This window comes from Taeniopygia guttata, chromosome 2 (genome assembly GCF_048771995.1).
Source record: "Taeniopygia guttata chromosome 2, bTaeGut7.mat, whole genome shotgun sequence".
NCBI lineage: Eukaryota > Metazoa > Chordata > Aves > Passeriformes > Estrildidae > Taeniopygia > Taeniopygia guttata.
This window is the reverse complement of record NC_133026.1, coordinates 5,530,015-5,550,317: the sequence shown is the minus strand read 5'-3', so window position 1 is coordinate 5,550,317 and position 20,303 is coordinate 5,530,015. Positions and strand designations below refer to the sequence as shown.

Genomic DNA, 20,303 nt, shown 5'->3' with positions numbered 1-20,303 from the left:
ACATATGTTGGCTTTTAAACATCTTCAGATAACCTCCTTCTATGCCTGTGTGCCTCACCAGTCACTCAGACCCCCACTCTTAGGGCTGTAGGCTGCATAGCATGTAACTAAAAGCACATTTAGTACCTCTTGTTTAGACATATGCTCCACGTGAATAGGCAGCAAAGTGCTGAAATGTGCTCTCTGGAAGTTTTGTAGAGGTTTTGTGTTTTGTGGAGTTTTTTCGTGTGTTTCGCACAAAAGAATTAAAATCAAAAGCTGCTACAAAGATCAAATGCATTTGTGATTACAGACAGATAATGGAAAAATAGAAAAAAACCCCAACTTCTGCACTTACTGTGATAAAGAAAACAAATAAATTGGATCAAAATATGGCTGGGAGACAGAAAACATAGGTTAAGATGAAAAGTCAGCATGCAGGATCTCTGTGGGCTAACAGAGGGCTGTACCTTCACTTCTTTGTTACATTCATAAGTAAAAGGGAAAGAGAAGGTGAACAGAGAGGTAACAACATTTCCTATACACTGTATTTTCCAGGTAAATAAAGTCTGAGGCATGGACTGAATGAGGAGCACTAGAGACACCTACTCCACTAAAAAAAAAGGAGTGGAGAAATGAAAAATGGAATATTAAGCTGTCAGAAAGTGAAGTAAAGCAGAGAAGGAGAAAACCTCACCTATTCATAACCCTGTCAGCCCTTAAATTTCCTGTATAAATTCAGGTAAGAGAGATGGATTCTTATTTTGGTAGGGTTTCTTAGTCAACACTTTTATGTAATATGAAGCTGTGATCAGAGGAAAGTGTAATACTGGGGTACAGGAGGGCAAGGATGGAGCAATGTGGACAAGGGGATCAAGTGCAGCCTCAGCCAGTTTGCAGATGACACCAAGCTGGGTGGGAGTGCTGATCTCCTGGAGGGCAGGAGATCAGCATTCTCTACAACTCCCTGACAGGAGCATGCAGCCAGGTCAGGGTCAGTCTTCTCCCAGGGAAAAAGTGATGATAGGACTGGGAGAAATGACCTCAGGTTGCCCACAAGGAGGTTTGGATTGGATATTAGGAAATATTTCCTCTTGGGAAGGGCTGTGAGGCCAGGGAGGTGGCGGAGTCACCACCCCTGCAGGTGTTTAAAAATGTGGATGTGACACTTGGGGATGGTTTATTGGTGGACTTGGCAGTGCTGGGTAATGGTTAGTCTTGATGGTCTCAAGAAAGGCCATTTTCAGTGCTTTCAATAGGGTACCTGTCAGACTGGAAAGTATTGAGAAGTAATGAGTGGGAAAATTTAGGAAGAGCAGCAATTGAAAAAAATGGGCATCTTTTATCCTAGGAAAAAAGGTGACTATCACAGTAAAAAATAGCATGTATTCTGGAAAAAGAGAACAGGCAGCTTTGTGCTCCTAGTGACAAGAACATGATAACAATGTTTTTTGCCTTAAGAAAATGCAAGGGGGAAAGGAAAAGAAGAATTTTCAAAACTAAAGGAAATATTTTTCACTGTAATGCCCATTTGAACTGCTGAAGTTGCTGCTGCAGGCTGCCCCTGTGGATAAAACAGTCAAAGAAAGATTTGTTGCCTGTGTAGATAAGGATATCCTGAGTTACAACAGTTATTGTTAATAGAAAATAAGAAAAATATCTATACTTTGAGCTCTGCTAATCATTTTCTGGAGCTAATGGGACTGTTCAGTGGCACAGAGAGATGCTGCTCTAGGTATGTCAAGGCCAGATTGAGCCTGGGAATTCCCATATTTTATCTCTACTTCACTTGGGGGAGTTCAGCACTGATGGAAATTATCAGGAGAAAATATATCTTTACTTATCCCTTAAAAGCAGTGCAATAAGAGCAAGCTGCAATGCAAGCTTTTCTCTGCTCACAGCGCACCTGGGCTGAGTGCTCAGAGGTAAAAGCAGAAGATGCTCTTGCCTTTGCAATGCACTTTATCACTGAACCTGGAGCATGGAGCAGCCCATGGACAGACCTTAATGGGCACATAGAAAGTCCTTTTAAATGCACATCACTGTTCAAGCCAGGTGGTGTTTTTATTCTGTAGTTTATGAACAATTGGAAGGTGCATGGAAACTGAAAATGTTTTGTCTGAATTTTCCATTGCAGATTTTTGCTCAAGTAGATCTCTCCTTCCTATGAGCAGTGATGAGAACGGAAGGTGTAACTGAGGTAGAAATCCTCCTGATTCACAAAATATTTCAAATATTCATAATATAAAAACATCTTATTTCACCACAAAGCTGAAAAAAATCTTACTGGATGGTCAGAAAGAGACTGTATTGGAGTTAGCATTATCAATTCCTGTTTTTCTGATCCTTGCACTTCTGACGGGGTTTTCTTTTTCTATTTAGCTTAAAAAGTTAAAGTGCATAGGTACAATACCCATGTTAATAACACATCAGAGCATTAAGTTTTGAGCATTGATGAAGCTATTTATCAAAAGACCCACAATACTTGAACAAAGCCACAATATTTACAGTTAGAGTAATGTCAATAGATTCTATGCTAACAAGCACCATCTGAAAGCCCAGAGAGGTTCCTTGTTTTAATCACTGGTTCATTCACAATCATACATAAAAAAAACACCTATTCCAGTCCCAACTTGATTTATTGCTTCTCTCTTTTCCTCCCACCTCCAAAATTATTCATCAAACACTCGCTGTCTTCTATTACCACCTCAGACAACGCCTCAAACACTTCAGCTCTCCCCAAACTGGCTACATTTATTATCTAACTTGGACAAAATTCTTTTCTCTACAATTCCCATACAGATTCAGAGTATCTGTTCAGAGAGCTTCATTTCAGTGGTTCTGGAAACAAAAATTATTCCATCAGGCAGAGATAACAATCAGGCACAGAGCTTAGAGAAGATACCCACAGCTTCATCTACATGCAAATGTACATTTCTATATATTCACAAATCTATGCCTCAGCATCTGTCCCACACAAGCCTTTGATCCCTTCTCAAGTGTCCAAGAGCAGGATTTGGATGGGTATCCCCAAAACTTCACATACTCTATACTTCCTAAATATAGAACCTGAAGCAGCCCTAAGTCTTCTGGGTCTAAATGGAGGTGAAAAAAAAAATTACATTAATCTTGATCTGGATTTTTTCCTTTAAAAATTGTTTTGTTTTTTTCCCCCAGATCACTGTTAACCACACAATTTGACTCCAGAAGAAAAGAAAAATCACTGCCATGAAATGAATGCCAGAAACTTCTCTAGAAGAAAAAAATAACAACCCTGAAATACCTGTTTTAAGCTATAAAAATAGTAGCTGATTCCTCCCACTAAAAGGCTCATAAATCTTGAACATTCATTTATTTTACTTGCTAATTTTTTTTAATGTCAATTGCTTGGACAAGACTATCTAACAGAAATTACAGGGTTGCTTTCTTTTACCTTAAAAGATTCTAATTTTGAGAGGAAAACATATATAGAACAATTTGAAAACAAGAGTCTTTCAGAGTGTCTTAAACAAGATATTTATTGTAAAGTAAAATAAAATTCTGGGGTTTAAGGCTATCATTCCATAAGTGACATTATATAATTTAATTATAGTTTTAAGGTTCTTCTCTAAAGCATTTTTTTCTTATGCTTTTAGCCCTTACATTAAACCCTGCTCAACAAAAGGACTCAGATTTCTGCTTACTGACTAGTCAATAATCCATTTTCATAATGGAATACATAAATGACATTAAAGATTCTAAAATCACAAGCTACATGAACCAACTATACCCAGTCCATTGGTACTTCTCTAAGCCAGTGACATATCTGACATCCTACAGCTTTTAATCCTTTCCAACTTGCACCTTCATGAAGCTTCACTTCATCAAAAACATCTTTAATTTAAACACCACAACCCAAGACAGGCTTTCAAGACTGTTATTTGGAGCTGCTTTCCTAGAAATCTTTACAAGTATTGAAATTAGGTTTATAGTTTTTTAATCAGCTGGTATTTCTAAACTATTAACTCTCCTAATGATAACCAACAGCACAATGACTTTGATATTGATATATTGACCTCATAATTTTCATAATACTGTGGATGTAAACTATCATTATTTTCAACCTTATTTGCCCCTTTATTTCATTTTTTATATACAATCACTGCTGCATATGAAACTCCAGTCTTCCAGGTTTTTTTATTATTAATGTCTAAAAATAATCCTCCTTGGGCTTATTGATCGCAATCTTGTACCAAATCTAGAACTGCAGGTAGGAAAATAATTACCTATCAGTAGTCACCATTTTCCCAGATGAATGATTGTAATTTTACCACTGGCACTTGACATGAAGAATTTTTTTAGTCTGATTTTATCTGATGTTCAGCTGTCTCTCATCCCAGAATCCATTTATTCAAAGAGTAGTCACACAGAGGAAACTGGGAGACCTGATGAGCTACTTCTCCCTTAATCTTAATTTTTCCCCTTCTCTAGGTTTGCAGTAGTAAGCATTACTCATTGGAGACAAAGCCAGAATGGAATAATTTTTCTGATAAGTCTTCCTCTTAGAGTTTCCTGTTTAAATTTTGAGCCATTTCAATGGGTAGAAAGAATATAAAAGTTCTCTTGTTCATGTCGAAGAGAGGTGCCCAGCTAAAGGCAGATTTTAGTCCTGAATCTCCACTGTGAGTTGAGGAAGACTAAAAATTTGTCTCATCTCACCATGACTGCTGTGCCCAGTAATTAAGCACCCACAGTAACTTAGCAGAAGTTTCTTTCACTGAGTTAAGCTTTTAACGACAATGCCTGGACACTTCCCTTCTGGTTAATCTAATCAGGAACATTTACTCACATTTTTATAGTTTAGGACCTTTTATTCTAGTATTTAGTGAGCATAAATAGGAGCCACTATTGAATTTTCCCACAGGATCTCCATGCTTATAATTTTGCCTATTTCTTCCAAGTTACCTGGCATTTCCTTCAGCTGCAGAAGCCATTGTAATGATGGCAAGAACAAGCAAAATGTTGTGTGGACAGGCAGGAATCCCTCATGGGATTTAGTGTGTGATCATCTCATAGCAGATGGAGGGGAAAACCCAACAATTCTCAACAATGTTAGCAACCTTGCAATGCAAGATTGAAAATATTTATAGAAAAAAGACTTTTCTGGAACACACTGGTAGAACAGGAAAGTACCCGTGGGTCTTAAGTATGGAGTTAAGGGAAGGAGTTCCAGAAATCTGGGGTTGTGGTTGTTATTTCCTCAGGGATAAACCAAAAATCAAGAGCTACCACGTGGTTAAGCCAGTGATGGCACAAAGTTTATAAACTGACTTTTCCCCCTGTATATGAAACCAAAATGAAGGGATTGAGAAGACAGATGAGAAAAAAATTTCCCGCCTGGAGGCTGAAAGCAGATAAGATAAGGAAAGATTACAGAACTTTGTCCAGATATGAAGCTAGTTTTGAATAAAAAAGTAGACCTGGAGCTATCCCAGGCCATCCCAGAGACACAACCAAAATGTCCCCTGTAGCAAATGCCCACAGCACACAGTTATCTCGAACTAAAAAGGGCTTTGAAAGACTCAAAACCAACTTCTTATCTTCCTTCACACCTCATGACTAAATCTCTCAACTATTTCCTCTGCAACACCAAGCAATTCTTCCCTCTATTACCCTTTTAAGGGGTTTTACTGATTTATGTTTTTTCATTCATGCAAAAAATGGTTATAAGGCACAGAAGGAGGTTGATGCCATTTCAGAGGCTCCCTGCTGCCCTTTAAAATATTAAAATATTCTTAAAGAATCCAAAGCAAATTTTTGCTCTTCGAGAAGGGCAGAACTGTCACATCACCCCATTGTAATTCTCTATTTTGGTGTCCTGATGAAGAGAATTTAAGAATTTCTACAATTTTATTTCCAGTGGTTTGCACTCCTTTATTTCTTTTCATCACTCTTTTTCTATAAAGTATTATTATGGATCTCGGGCAGTACTTCAGGTTTCTGTTTTCTGGGTTTTTTAGATTAGTATCCCTACTCCAAACTAAATGACTCAGCCACATTGGTTGTAAAATCTCCAAAGAGCTCTTGTAATTGTCTGTGCTCCCTTTGAGTGAACTTTACTATCTCAACATGTTGACCAATTTTCTTCTCTAGTTCTTCTTCAGAATAAACACTGACATGATTCTGTTTCTTAGTATATTCTTCTTTTATCTAATTTGGTCTACCTACACTTTAATCTAACTGTATGTATTGCTTAATTCCCTGCAGTACTTGAAATTCGGACTGTTATTAAATTGTGGTCAGTGTCTCTCCTTTAAACGGTCACTTCATTTCACCATAATACTTACGCAAAATGAAATACAAAGCACTATCCCATCTAGTCACAAAACGAGCCAGTCCTTCCATTTCTGAATCACTTTAGGCAATAGGGGAAAATGAAAATCCTACTTAATACTGTTCTCTCTTAACTAATAGCTAAGCCTCCTTCTTCAGCATTTTGAGGAAGGCTTCATTGTTATTCAGAGGTCATTACTTTTTTCTTATAAATCTACTATTCTTCTTGGTCTCCAGGGGCCTGCTGCATTGCCTCAACATTTTCATAATTTTAATAATTTCTGTCTATCCAAAGCGACAACTGTTTGCCATAATGCACCATGTCTTTATTTTCAGATATTACAAAAATACTAATTAATATTATTGTTATTACTTTCTAGTAATACCATGTGGTCAAAACTTAATTCACTTTAATCCATTATCTCACAAAATTGGTTATCTTTGTAATAGGCAAATCTCTAGTGATAGAAAGTATATTTTCATGACCCTATTAACCATTGCTGGATTTCCTATATGGATTTCTGGGAGTGTCTGCCCTCCTCCCCATAACAAGACTACAGAAATAAACTTGCTCATGGTATGCTGGAGCAGCTGTACAATTCCTCACATTTAAAGCAATGCTGCAGCTGACCCTGACATTATCTATATGGTAACAGACTATCCTATATCGCATTTACCCTATTTAAATTTCCTGAGAGACAGATTATCTTCACAGCCCCGTTTCTTCCTTCCACCTTTCTTTCAGGGCTCTATGCTTCCAGCCACACCTGTTTTATCTCTCAATGCCTCTGTGAGAGAGGGAAAGCAGCTCCTCACACAGCTCTCAGTTATCTGTGGGTAGAGGAGCCCTGAGGTGCCTTAATCCAGCACAGGTGCAAAAATATCTGTACTAGTTCCTCACTGGTAGCATGGATGGGATAACACTTCAGCAGGTTCCACACCATCCAACAGAATTCCAAGAGCTTTCTCCCCTTCCAGCTGATCGGGGGCTCTGATACAGGGGCATGGAGAGGACACATAAGATGATGGTCAGGGCCAGTTCCAAAGACAACCCTCACTCAGCCAGAGCTCTGTCACCTGTCCTTCCTTAATGCTGCATCGACCACATCATGCCCTAAAGACACCCATGTAGAGCTTTCTGCTCCTTGAAGGAAACCTCCTTAACACCACTGCTTCCAGGGTTCTCAGAGCACAGGGAGAGGAACTGAGCAGAAAGGCCAGAAGTCACCAGGGAATGGAGGGACTGCCCTTGGCCAAATCAAACCCCTGCTCTGGGTCAAGCCAGGCACTCCCATGAGTCAGATTTGGGGGTTTTGTAATGCAGGTGGCTGGAGATGTAGGACTGTAGGGTCCACAGAGTCAGAGCAGAGCTACCCCATGACAATATGACACTGCCTCTGTACCAAAACTCCAGTTAATGGGTTGATTATGGGGTTAATTTTTCTCCTTAAAATAAATAAAATGCAAAAGGTCATTGGTCATGAGTTTGTACAGGATGGCCTGACCCAAATAATGAGTTAGACTCAAACAGCAAAAGATTTCCGTAAAAAAAATTCTCTTGGGGTTTTCAGATTAATAAAGACTGAATTGCTTTGCTTTACCTTTTGAATTTTTTTAAGGGCATTAACTCAAATATTGAAGTTTTTCTAGAAAATGCAAGAGCTATAAACTGTCTTCAGAGAAACAACATGCAAACCAGACCCACACACACAAGGTTGAAATCTTCATGTGATTGCTCAATTCCAGAAAACAGAGCTTTAAAAATATATAAGATCCCCTAAACAGGTGAAAATCAACAGTGAGGCAGCTAGGACTTCAGAGGAAAGCACGAGGAGTATTTTCAGCATGAACTGTGAAAGCACCATAGAGATTCAGAGAAAAGTACCTAGGTCTTTCAAAACCACATTGACATCATGATGAGCCAGTAGTCACATTTTGCTGATTCATGTACAGATCTTCATCAATATAATTTAATAAAAAAAAAAACCAAAAAAACCCATCACCAAAAAAAATCACCAAAAAAAACCCCAATTAAAAAACAAACAAACAAACAAAAAAAAACCAAAACAAACCCACCTCAGAACAAACAAACAAACAAAATCTCCAAACTTCAAATGACCAGGAACTGGATTATAGGGTAAAGAGGAGCTTACCTGGATCACTAAGAAATTCCTCTGAGTTGTTCCAGGTCCTACCATCCAAGTACAAGGAGCCATTGGTGAAGTTAAACATGGTGTAATCCCTGACACATTTGTGTCTCAGGTTGCCCATGAAGAGCTGGAGGCCTATGAGGGCAAAGACACTCAAGCAGAAAACGGTCAGGATCATCACATCTGCAAGTTTCTTAACAGACTGGATAAGTGCCCCTACAATGGTCTTCAGTCCTAGGGAGATAAAAGCCAAGAGTTTATAGACTGAGAGACTGAAATGTGTCTGTAGACAGCTGCTTTTCATGATGAAAATCTCCATGGAAAGGGAAATCTGCAGGGCTTTGAGTATGTGTTTGCAACTGGACGTCAGAAACGAGAGACAAGTGATCACTACGAATGTCTAGTTTGGCCTGCTTTTGGACACAAGTCCTGGAATTGCACAAACACTGACTTTAAAATGAAGGAGAAGAACTGGATGGAGGGACAGTGAGATATGAAACTATCCATGGATAAAGGAAATATGGAATGTTTTATATTTTCATGGAGCTGCAGTAAAGGTGGTAAAGCCTAAATCCCATTGAATTTTGAGAACGGGAATTTCTTTTAAATCTCTCAGGTGATTCTGATAACTTTATCCCTCACATAAGCAGATGAAGAGGTATGGAAATGCTGTTTATTCCCTGATTATTTTACATTTTTAGTGCCAAATCCAACATGCTGTCCTCATATGAATAATTCCTCTGCCTTCAATTAATTTGCTTAAGACAACAAGAATTTGGGATTAGAAAAAAAGCCAAATACAGTCAATCAAATAAATGCAGTGGAAATTATTTGAGTAAGACAACCTGAGGCTCCAACACTACCTGGGCAAAGTTAATAGTTTTATAGTATGCTACCAAAGTAGATAAATAATCCCATTGCATAACACCAAAGGCTTGGGTCACAGAAATTAGCTACTCTTCTGTTATTTCACACTGTAACACTATCTTAAGCTTATTCTTCCATAAATATTCAATATAAATAATTATACAGTGTTCTCAAGTGATAATTCTTGCTTTTGAAGTGTTCCTGGAGATCAGCACTGTTTGAGTTGATTGAATATTACATGATACAACAGAAAGCCCCACTCCTTTTTTAAAAAATACCCTTCTCTTCTAAACTGGTGTGCTGCAGCTGGACATTAATATCAGCTGCACATTGGTGGCAATTTTGTAATTTCTTTCCTATTTATATTTAATTAATACTGGTAAGTGCTAATAAGTGCTTCTGATAATCTGTGTCACCAGTATGGCAGCAATAAGAGAAATTGATTTAAATAGAAAAAAAGAACATGCAAAGAGGAAACAGGAGGAATTCTCCTGGGCAATATTCAGAAGCACATTGATTTGCTCACTGAATATGAACATATACATTAAATCTCAGTTCCTTGGAATTCCACCCCAAGAGTTTGGCAGCCACAAAGGCTGAGCAAGTGCTGTGAAATTGGAAATAATGTGCAAATGTACTTCAGGACTCATAGGAAAGCAAAATTAGCTTTTGGCTTTGCTTAAAAATCTCTGGTTAGACTGAGGGGTTTCTCAGATGAAGATGAGCTGTTGGAATGAACAGCTGCAGCAATCCCTAAAATACTCCACTCCTGCATAGGATATTGGTAATCTGTGAATGATGTTAACATCTGTAAAATGGCCCATTTAACCAAAAGGCACTGATCCACCAGCTGTGGGGAGCTCACAGAATCACAGAATGACCAGGCTGGAAGAGACCTTCAAGATCATTGAGTCCAACCCAGCCCCAACCCCTCAACTCAACCCTGGCACCCAGTGCCACATCCAGGCTTTGTTAAACACATCCAGGGATGGGGACTCCACCACCTCCCTGGGCAGCCATTCCAGAACTTTATCACCTTTCTGTAAAAAACTTCTTCCTAATATCCTTATTTCCCTTGATGAAGCTTGAGACCGTGTCCTCTGGTTCTGTCAGTTGCTGCTCTCCCCACTAAATTCTGTGTTTGCCTCTCCAAAATTAGTTTGTGGCATGGCAAAGAGGCTGAGGTGAGACAGCTCCCTGCTCTGCTCAAAAATAAAGCATGAATTATTGCAGGACAAACATCAGCCAAAACCTGGATTTTCATGCTTCCTCACCTCCTCACCAGAAAGAGGCTTTACAAATGAGGTCAGTTCTACTCAGATACTTGAAAAAAGCCTGACTTTGAATTTTTGAACCTATCTGTAGGCTTGGCTACCTGTTTCCATGCCTAAATAAAAATGAAACCTCTTCTGTTAATCTACCCTTGAGTAAAGTTTTTACCTGAATGAGATGTAATTTTAGATGCAGGACAGTTCTGAAAATAATTGTCACCCTTGTCCATCATTTCAAGACCTTTAAGGCAGCCAGGCCCTATACAAGTAGTGAGGTGAGGAAAAAGATTTGCAAATAAACTAGAATATTTTATTTTTTAAATCTAATATTCTGAAATATTTTCAGGGATTCTTATCATTGCTTGTCCTTTGAATGTACAGATGTTGCTTCACTGAAGTTGGTTAAACTTGGGAAATCCAAATGCAAACAGTCTTAAGGAAAAAATACTACAAATTCTTTTACTGCCATATTCCCTGTGAAATCCCTGGAGAACATTATTTGTTTGTAATGCAAATACAAACTTGGAGTCTGTATTTGTACCATTTAAGTGCACTAATTAATCTTACTCTTATGGGCAGGGACAATGGGAGTCCTAATATAATTAGGGATAATATTAGAGAAAAAACCCTACAAAATTCTAGTCACTAATAAAAACACTCCATTTTCAAAATCAGGCCTTAGTATTGCCAATTTCAAGGTCATTTAATGAAACAAGGTTTTCCCAGATTACTTACTGGAGTTTTAAATAGAATAGCAATTCTATACTCTTTGTTTTACAAGTTCATTCCTTGCAGGTATCAAATAATTTCTTTATGAGAAGGTTTCCTGCTTTTCTTCCTTTTTAATTTTTTGGGGTTTTTTTTTCATAGCTTACAAGCTTCTGAACAATTTAAGAGGATGATTCTTTAGTAATACAATTTCTGTAATTAAAGACCATTTAAAAATAACTTGTACTCTGCCTCCTGGACCTTTGTTAAAACTTTCCAGGAAAACCATTTGGAGAGTGTTATACTTAGAGCTGAACTGTTTTTTCTCACCCTTTAAAACCACAATTTTCTCAGAAAATTAAGTAGCATCCATCAAGGTGGTTGACACAGCTATGTACCTAGGCTAAGGAAAATATTTAATTCATTTCTCATTCAAACTATCTGTGCCTCTAAAACAGAAGGGCTGAGGGGAATTAAGGACACTCAGGACTTCTTGCAGGTGCTCTGCATCTCTCTGAATCAATCCCATGTTTTGTAAAAGCAATGCTAGATGTATTCAAATTTAAAGCACAGTTAAATCTTCTGGAGAAATAATCCTTCTTTGAAATAGTGCCAATGAGAGCACTGCAATATAGCTTAATAGAAGATATTATTTATGGGGCATTAAAGGCATTTACTTAATTCTTGCAAGCCAAACATCAAACCAGGCAGCATGCAGGAAAAAACCTGAGGATCTGATCCAAAGTTGAGTAACATCTACAGCTGTTAATGACAATGGGTCATAGATTACTCCCTGTGGAGTAAATCAATAACAGGCTTTTTCTGAATCACTGACTTCTTTCCACACCTCTGGGCCAAATCCTGCTTGCAGGACATGAAAAAACCCACGAGATCCAAAATCTGTGGAATGAGGGCTGTATAGGCAGCCTGACATCTGCAGAGAGCAAGAAGAATTTGGCCCAAATGTTCCTGTTAAGGCAGGTAGAAATTATCACATTCAGAGGTTAATCAAATAATCATTTTTCAAATGCAAATCAGAAACCATAGAAAATGCAAGCAACACCAAACAATGAGAAATGGCAAGATCCCAAAACACCATTCATTCCTTATGTGAGATGTGAGGAAGTATTAACATAATTCAGTATGACATCCATACCAGATGTTGGCAATCACCTACAGAACACCAGACACGTTCATGCACAGTCTGGAAACAAGTGAGAAGAAGAAGAAAAATGAAAAAAAAAAACCACCAAAAAAAAAAAAAAAAGAAATAAAGAGTGTTACTTGCAGCAGGGTTATCCTCATTGAGTCCATTCCTTTCCCTGAGGATACACCTGTGTCCTGTAAATGTCTGCATGAGTCACAGGCATGTAGGGAGAGGAGGGCTCACCCTTGATGAGTGTATTTTGTCATTACTCACTGAGACATGGGGCAGCAAAGAATTTAACAACACGTTGGCAAACTTGAATTGGTGTCAGCATTCCTGCAGGCTGGCTTAGTGTGGAAAAGTGACTGACATGCCAGTCTCCAAGGAAAACACAAATATGCCATGTTTCTCACCTCTGGGATAGTTACTTCTTGAGTTAAGTGATTTACCCACCAAAAGAGTGACATTTATTTCCCTGCAGCAGGATTTCAGCGAGACTGAAGCAGTGAACAGGGGTCACTCTCCTCCACACAGTCTTAATTCTTGTTCTCCAAGCTCTGTTCAGGCTATCACAGAGGCACTGGATAACATTCACAGCACTATTTATAGCCTTTAGTCTCACACTAACTTAAATGGGAGCTGGATCAGGCCCCAAAGTGCCTTGGCCCAATTTTCTATGAGGTCACCTTTCCCCGGTACCCTGTTTTTGTGTGAGATGTCCGTGGTGTACACGCCTGCTCCAGAAAGATCAGGGGAGCTTCTCTGGATACAGCTGCATGCAGGCAGTTCTCAAAATCCTGGGGATGCTGATGAAGATGATGATGATGGCCTGCTTTTTGTGGTCTTTTGATGGAGAGGGTGTACCTCAGGGTTTATATTATCCCAATTAGTGCTTATCAAAACCATTGGTGATTTCCATGAGGATAAAATATGTTTCAAGACCCTCTGTTGTTATTCCTATTGAGCCCACTGGGATTTGGATACTCTGGTAATGGGATGCTAATGGGAGACAAATGAATGGCTTCAGTGGGTTGTTCTGCTGCTGACCATGGTTCCTATCTGGCTAGAAAAACAAATGAATCCAGTTGCCATGGGAACACGCAAGATGCCAATTAGTAAATCAAATCACCGAGAGTTAAAGGTTTTAAAATGCTCCCATAGAGAAAATGTTACCTATTTCTAAGAACCTGACCCTGCACAAAGCTTGTTTTCCTCTCAGTATCATGGGCAACTGGAAAACAGGAAGAAATGGGTGTGCTCAGTGCAGAAAAAGGAAAATGAAGGGGTTCCATGGAGGTCTTTGGCACATTAAGGGCTGCCACAGGAGATAAGGCACTGACCTCCAGGGGAAAAAAGAGAGATCTGATGAAGCAAGAGGGAGGGAGGCTGCATTCAGAGTCAGGATCTACAGGTCCATGCACATTTGGAGCAGGAGATATTGGCACTATGGCACCCAAACTGAGCCCCAGCTCTCCAGTGAGAGGGAAGCTGGCTGGTAGATGCCAACATTTGAGTTGTTGGGTCTGGATCTGAACCATCCACCTGGCACAAATCTTCTAATGTCGAATACAATGAGTTGCTGGAACAGTTCCTGGACTTCTCAGGAAGACCCTGGGACCTCCACCTTTGAAAAAAGGTGTCAAAGAAGTCAGGCAATAAATACCATGCCATACTTGAGCTGTGCTAAATGCAGCCTTAGGCCAGGGGAATGGACTTTGAATTTAGATCTTTTTCAGCCCTGTGAGCCCCTGTCCCTCTAAAGATCCCTGTGCCTGCCTGAGCACTTAGAGACAGACATTAAAGGTAGGTGAGATTTTTAAAAGCATTAATTGTCAGCTTTACTGACTCCCTCTGGAGTCAATAGAGAAACCCATTGATTCCAAGTGAAGCAGAATGCCTTTGAAAAGCAGCCTCTAAGTGCTTTTCTGGACAGAAGCCTCGCACCACGGAGGACTTGGCCCGTGGCTTTCTGTAAGCAATTTCACTGAGCACGGTGAGTCCAAGCATGTTTGTGCAAATAGAAGCACCTGATGGAAAAGTGATCAATTTTATTGAGGGAAAGCTCAGGTATTTCCAAAGGAGAATACAGCTTAGTGTTTTTCACCTGAGATGTGAAAGACGAAGCAAAAATAACAACCACCTTCTCCTCTCTATGGCAATTAACCCCAAAAAGCTCATGAAAGGTGTTAATGCTCATCATATTTTCATTTTTAAGCCTGAGGTGAAAATATTTCACCACAGGATAAGCCTATGTTATCATTAAAATCTCAGACTGATCTCCAGAGAAACCACAGCATCATGTCCAATATATCATTTAAAATATATATGCCTAACTGTAAGATGAGCTGACTCCTCTGAAATGATCTGCTAATATTAAAAAAAAAAAAAAAACACCTTGTCTGTTTTTCACTGGCAGCTATGGCAATTTGTAGCTCTTCAAATTTGTAATTTAATACTCAGGGCACAGGTAATCTTGATGATAAAATCAAAGGCTAGATATTCTATTAGCATATCTACATGCACTTATGTCACCAAATAATTCAGGAACTTGTACATAAAAATGCAGTTATCAAAAAAAATAATCAAATATTCAGTCAGAATGAAAAAAGAGAATGTGAGGTTTTATGCATTACTTTAATAAATAACACTCCTCTTTTTTTTTACTTCTATTAACCAAAAAATGGAACAAGTCAGTATTTAATATCACTGAAGGGCTTTGGTGTATTTGAATCTGGATATTTTGAATCTCAGTACTCAACTTTTTCCCCACTAAGTTGTATCTTATCATTTGATGTAAAACAAGCTTCAGCAGAAAATTTTTATATATATAACTCAGAAAAATGGACATGCTCTGCTCTGAAGAGGCTCAAGCCTGAGACAAGATTTAAGGTGAAAGGTGTCCCCTGGAGATGGATGTCCCTCCAAGTTAAGTCTTCAAATTTCTATCAAAGGAATCTAGGAAACAAACTCTGCCTTTCTCTCTGAGTAGCCACCACCATCTCACAGGATCTGTAAAGCTATGCTCAGCTCTGCTTCCAAAGGAAAATAAAAATCCTATCTTCTATTTCCTATCTAATGGAAATGCTGTTCGAAAAAACTTTAAAATCCCCACAAACCTCTGCTAACAGATTATGTTTTAAAACTTAAAGACAAAAATTAAGACAAGGTACTGGTTTCAAGGAACTAATGGATCTCTTTAAAATCTGCATTTGGACACACACTTCCAAGGAAAAGTACCTTGGTTTCCCAGTAATTTCCCTGATTTTCATTACTGTGGTATTGGAATGAGGAACCAAACTCTAGACCCAGATATGTATTTTTTCTTAACACTTCCATTCCTGAATTCCCATTTCTAGCTCGATGTGGTGATGAATTTTAATACATATCCCTGTAAGTTTACTACACATAATTTGTTTAGATTGATATTATAGTGTATAATAGGGTAGGTGGAAAAGACTTTCTAACCTTAAAGATCTGTGAGCAAGAATCTGAGCAATTCTCTCGATGTTTTGAATATTTTTAACATGTAATTGCCAACATCTGTTCAGGATTATCACAGATAGGATCTACCATGCATGGTTTTTGCTATCTTCTCTACCTTGTCATGCAGGTTGGAGATGTTAAACACTGAGGCTGAATGAGACCTGTCCATAGATAATGCTCAGCAATAAAGTTTTGTTGTATGGTTAGTCCTCAGTGGACTCATCTCTGCATAAATTGCTTTATATTTTTTAATAGTAAGAGATTATATAAAGAGCTTCTTTCACCACCAGATGTGTAGTAAAACTGATTTTTCTTTTTTTTTTTTTTTTTTGAGGGGGTGAAGAGGGGAGTAATCAAATTCTTGAAAATATGAGAAAACATGAGTCAATGAAATGCTGAACCTACCAAAATAAACACTGAAATGTTTTCCAATCTCTTCAAGGCCCAAAATTTCAGCAGTGTTTCTATCACATGCAAATGGATAAACACCATGACAAATTAGGCTATCTGTGCCTGCAGTCTTGAAACCTCAGCTCATAGCACAGATTTAGATTCCTCTATCGATGTGCTCTTCAACATGAATATGCATTTTGAGGTCATTAACCTTCCATTTCTAAAAATCAATATCCGAAGGTTTTAAAAGATTTTCATTGCCATCTTCACAGGGTTCACAGATGAGCACTTTTATGTGTGTGACTCACGAGCCACTGTTCTTACTGCAGCACTCATGAGCTCTGCAATTTTGGAGGCACTCTCATTCCTTCTGCCCACAAAAACCATTTTTGAAAGAAACATGTAAGAAAAAGTGTATTCTATTGACAGGTCACATTCCCTACATTCCTCCATTTCCTGATCAGTATCTATGGTTAAGTCTGTCGTAATTACAGTGTTTGCTACTGGAAATGGCATGTAGGCTTTAACTGCAGCCCGAGTGTTTAACCTGATTTTCACCTGAAATGACTGAGATTGTTTTCAGCGCCCGCAGTACTCTGAACGTTCGTAAGGCTGAGACATTGCCCAGGTCCACAAATTCAGTTATGTATCTGTAACAAGGGAAAGTCACACACAGACAATGACAAAACACCAGCCAAAAAAACAACAATCAAAGGGACAAAGAGAGACAGAGAAAGAATCACTTGTAGCTGAGAGCCAAAACGTAAGGATCAGGGCGTCTTACCTGGGATTACTGAAATAGTTTTTAAAGCTCTCAATACCCTGAAAGTCCGAAGAGGTGAAACACTGCCTACATTCACAAATTCTCCTACATACCTGTAGAATTAAGTCACAGTTATTTGGAATTATACAATAGAGTATGAGACTTGTCTGAATGTAGAAAGCATTCATACACAGCAGAGTGAACGCAGCCAAATGAGAGGTGCATCCACTTTTCAGGCTGCTCTTTGATGCCATTTGCCCCAGGTTTTTATTAGTGCACATCATTTCAAATGCTACTTGAACTATTAAACTTTTCTATTAGGCATCCATCCTTTAAACATACTGGGTGAACTCTGTTATTGTGCTGTTCAGCCATAAATACTTTAAAGATTTTACCATCATGTAGTTGAACAAAAAAAGAATTCTTTACATTATTGGAAATATTAAGAGTTATTTTGCTGCTTCAAATACTCAAGCAATTTTCACATAATAGCTTATGAAAACTACGTATAAGACAACATAGCAAAACAGTTCAAACATTTCAACTGGGTTATTTAGTTTAAGATGCTGTATTTCTGTGGTAAAGCAAATTTTGGTTTCAAGAGATGCTTTAAATTGTATTTTGTTTTACATTTCAATTTCATGCCCTTTGGCTGTGGGAAGATGGAGTCTAAATGAATATAACTGCCATCCTATTAAAAACTCTTTATTATTAAAATACCAGTCCCAGCTGTTCCTTGCCATGCCTCTCTCTTGGTCATCCTGGAGACTCATCACATCCGAGCTAAATGCTCCCAGGAGGGAGCATTCCAGTCATGGAATGAATTTCATTTAATCAGTGTTGTACAAAATTATTTCCTCCCAGTCAGTATGCAGAAAAACCATAGTCACCACTGTATCTTCAGAACAAAAGAGATCTTGGATCCTTGAATTTTACTTCTAAAATTCTACCAAATTTCATTCAACTGCCTTACTTCTTTGGGGTCTTTGTTTCTAAATGTTATGGAAAAAACTCACCTGGTTATTTTAAAAGGCCTGCTTAAGTGGGCTTTGTCCAAAGACCCCTGGGGAGGACAAAGCATCCTCTCCATGTCTACTAATCCAGATTATAGCCTGGAAGAACAACATTGCTTCTCTTCATAATCTCCCAGGGGAGCCTGGGCAACAATTTACCTGTTTCCTCCCCAGCTTTACCCTGTGCTTCTCTCCCAAATTCTTCTTCAGCATGAAAGGTGGAGGAAAAAAATAATTTGAGGAGAAGCACTAGGATGGGAATATGGTTTTGCTGACCAGAGATTTGTAAAAACACACTATGAATATGTGAACAAGCATATGAAATTGATAATACTGCTGCTTGTAATAGCCAGTTGGGATTTATTTTGGTCATTTTTTCAAATAAAATGCGGTTGACCAGCTACTTTGTACCAGGGAGTGAGAAGTAACTGGAATTCCTATCCTGAATTTTCCCATTTGCCAGGGAATTCCTTATTGTCTTTAAGATTTTGACAGGGCACTTCCCAACCCAGAGCTACAGCTGCCTCTCCCTCACCTGTCCTGGAAAGAGGAACTCACTAGTCTGGGAGAGAGGGATCTAAACAAGGCAGTTTCATAATTTCCTCTGAACCCATCCCTGACCCCAGGGAGAGTCACAAGCCATGGCTGTGTCTGTGGGCACAGGACAGGAGAAAAGCCCCAGGGACAAGGAGCACTTCTTATTCTCCAGTGTGCTATTTAAAACAACTCTCTGTGGCCCAATCTGTGCCAAAAGAGAAGACAAGAAGCTATTTTGCAACAGCTCTAAAGCAAATGATGGCCTTCCCACTGTAACACACATCAGTGAAATAATTCTATTTTCTGTTAGCTCAAAACCCTCAGTCCATCTGAATCTCATGGCCCCTTATCAGGCTCCTCCATTTTGAATTCCCAGCCCATCTTTGTTTGCAGATACAGAAATACCTCTGGCAGCACACAGGCTACAAGCAGAGACAACACCAGAGTTACCTGTGTGATCCATCTTACTTCAAATTACTCGCAAATTGGATTTGTATGAAGGCTAAATCATATCAGAATAGATTCCATTATCCAAGTCTCTGCACTATCTGCTGCTTGCATACTTGGGAAGGAGGTTTCATTGTACATATGAAGATCATATTGCAGCCACTTTTAACTCTCTCACTGCTGCCCATGGGCACAAGGAAACACTTTTCCATTTCTTTTTTTATTCCAAAATTCCATTTATTTTTCCATTCTTAAAGTCTTAGTATAATATGCCTTAAAATAAGAAACAATAGGAATGGATTCTGGTTCTGAAGAGATAGTTTGGTATTAAGAAAATAGTTTGATATTAAGAAGTTTGATGGTTCACAATTGTAGGTCCTCCTGTTTTAGAGATTTTCTAAATAAGATGCGAAATATAATTTCGAAAGATAATCAAAAGGTAGTTAGGAAAGAAAGCACAGAATCCTAAGCCTCTCATAAGAAAAGCTTTAAGGATTTTTCACGATCCTTGGGCAGGAGCACTGAGTGGCCATTCAAGTCTAGAAAAAGAAAAGAAAAAAGAGGGGAAAGTCCACAGCTATGGGCCCCAAATCCTGGTTCCTACCAACACAGAGTGAATAATTCCCCTGTGGGTTACTGTCCACCTCAAGGTCTGTGCAAACCTTCCCATCTTTCCTGCTCCCTATGTCCCAAACGTCCAGAGATGATGCAGAGATAATTTAAGGGGTATTCAGACCATGTCCCCCACTGACTGTTCAGACCTGAGTTTCAGTCTGAGGTGCCCCCAGAGCTGGGGGTGATGCCTCAACCTCTGCCCAAGTTGACAAGATGAGGAGGAGCAGATTCATGATCAAAGCTGGAAGCCAGGGCTCCTCTTGTCCTCTTCTCTGCTCCTTTCTACCTTACTGCCAGAAACCTCCTTCCTTCTAGAAAAGTGAGAACCATGCACAGAAATTCTCCACGTTGTGCTGAATTCTGAGACCTACAAATAAACTCACATCCTAACTCACAAACAGATGGATGATTATACCCTGCATTTACCACCTGCCTGCTGGACAGGAAACAGGAGACCAGGATGGTGACTCTGTGTTCTTGTCCTGCCACTAAATGTTGCAGGAGAATTGCGATGCTTGAGGAAAAGTTTAGCTGAGAAAAATACCCAGTGTGTGCTGACCTCCAAAAGATTCTCCCCATCTGCACTGATTTGTTTTTTTAAAGGCTTATCATAGTGGC

At 38.9% G+C, this 20,303-nt stretch overlaps 1 protein-coding gene across 5 annotated transcripts in view; it reads right to left on the bottom strand.

Annotated features, from left to right (window-relative positions):
• The window catches only part of LOC100221337 (sodium channel protein type 5 subunit alpha), a 217,043-nt gene that overhangs the window by 143,892 nt on the left and 52,848 nt on the right, over positions 1–20,303 (bottom strand). For 4 of the 5 annotated variants that reach the window (XM_072925295.1, XM_072925297.1, XM_072925299.1 and 1 more), the window contains exons 6-7: positions 16,869–16,960; positions 8,445–8,675 (exon numbers count right to left, since the gene is read on the bottom strand). In XM_072925295.1, the coding sequence (XP_072781396.1) occupies positions 8,445–8,675; positions 16,869–16,960 (323 nt within the window). Of the gene's footprint in view, positions 1–8,444; positions 8,676–16,868; positions 16,961–17,094; positions 17,187–20,303 lie in introns of all 5 variants that reach the window. The other variant, XM_072925296.1, reaches the window with a different exon arrangement.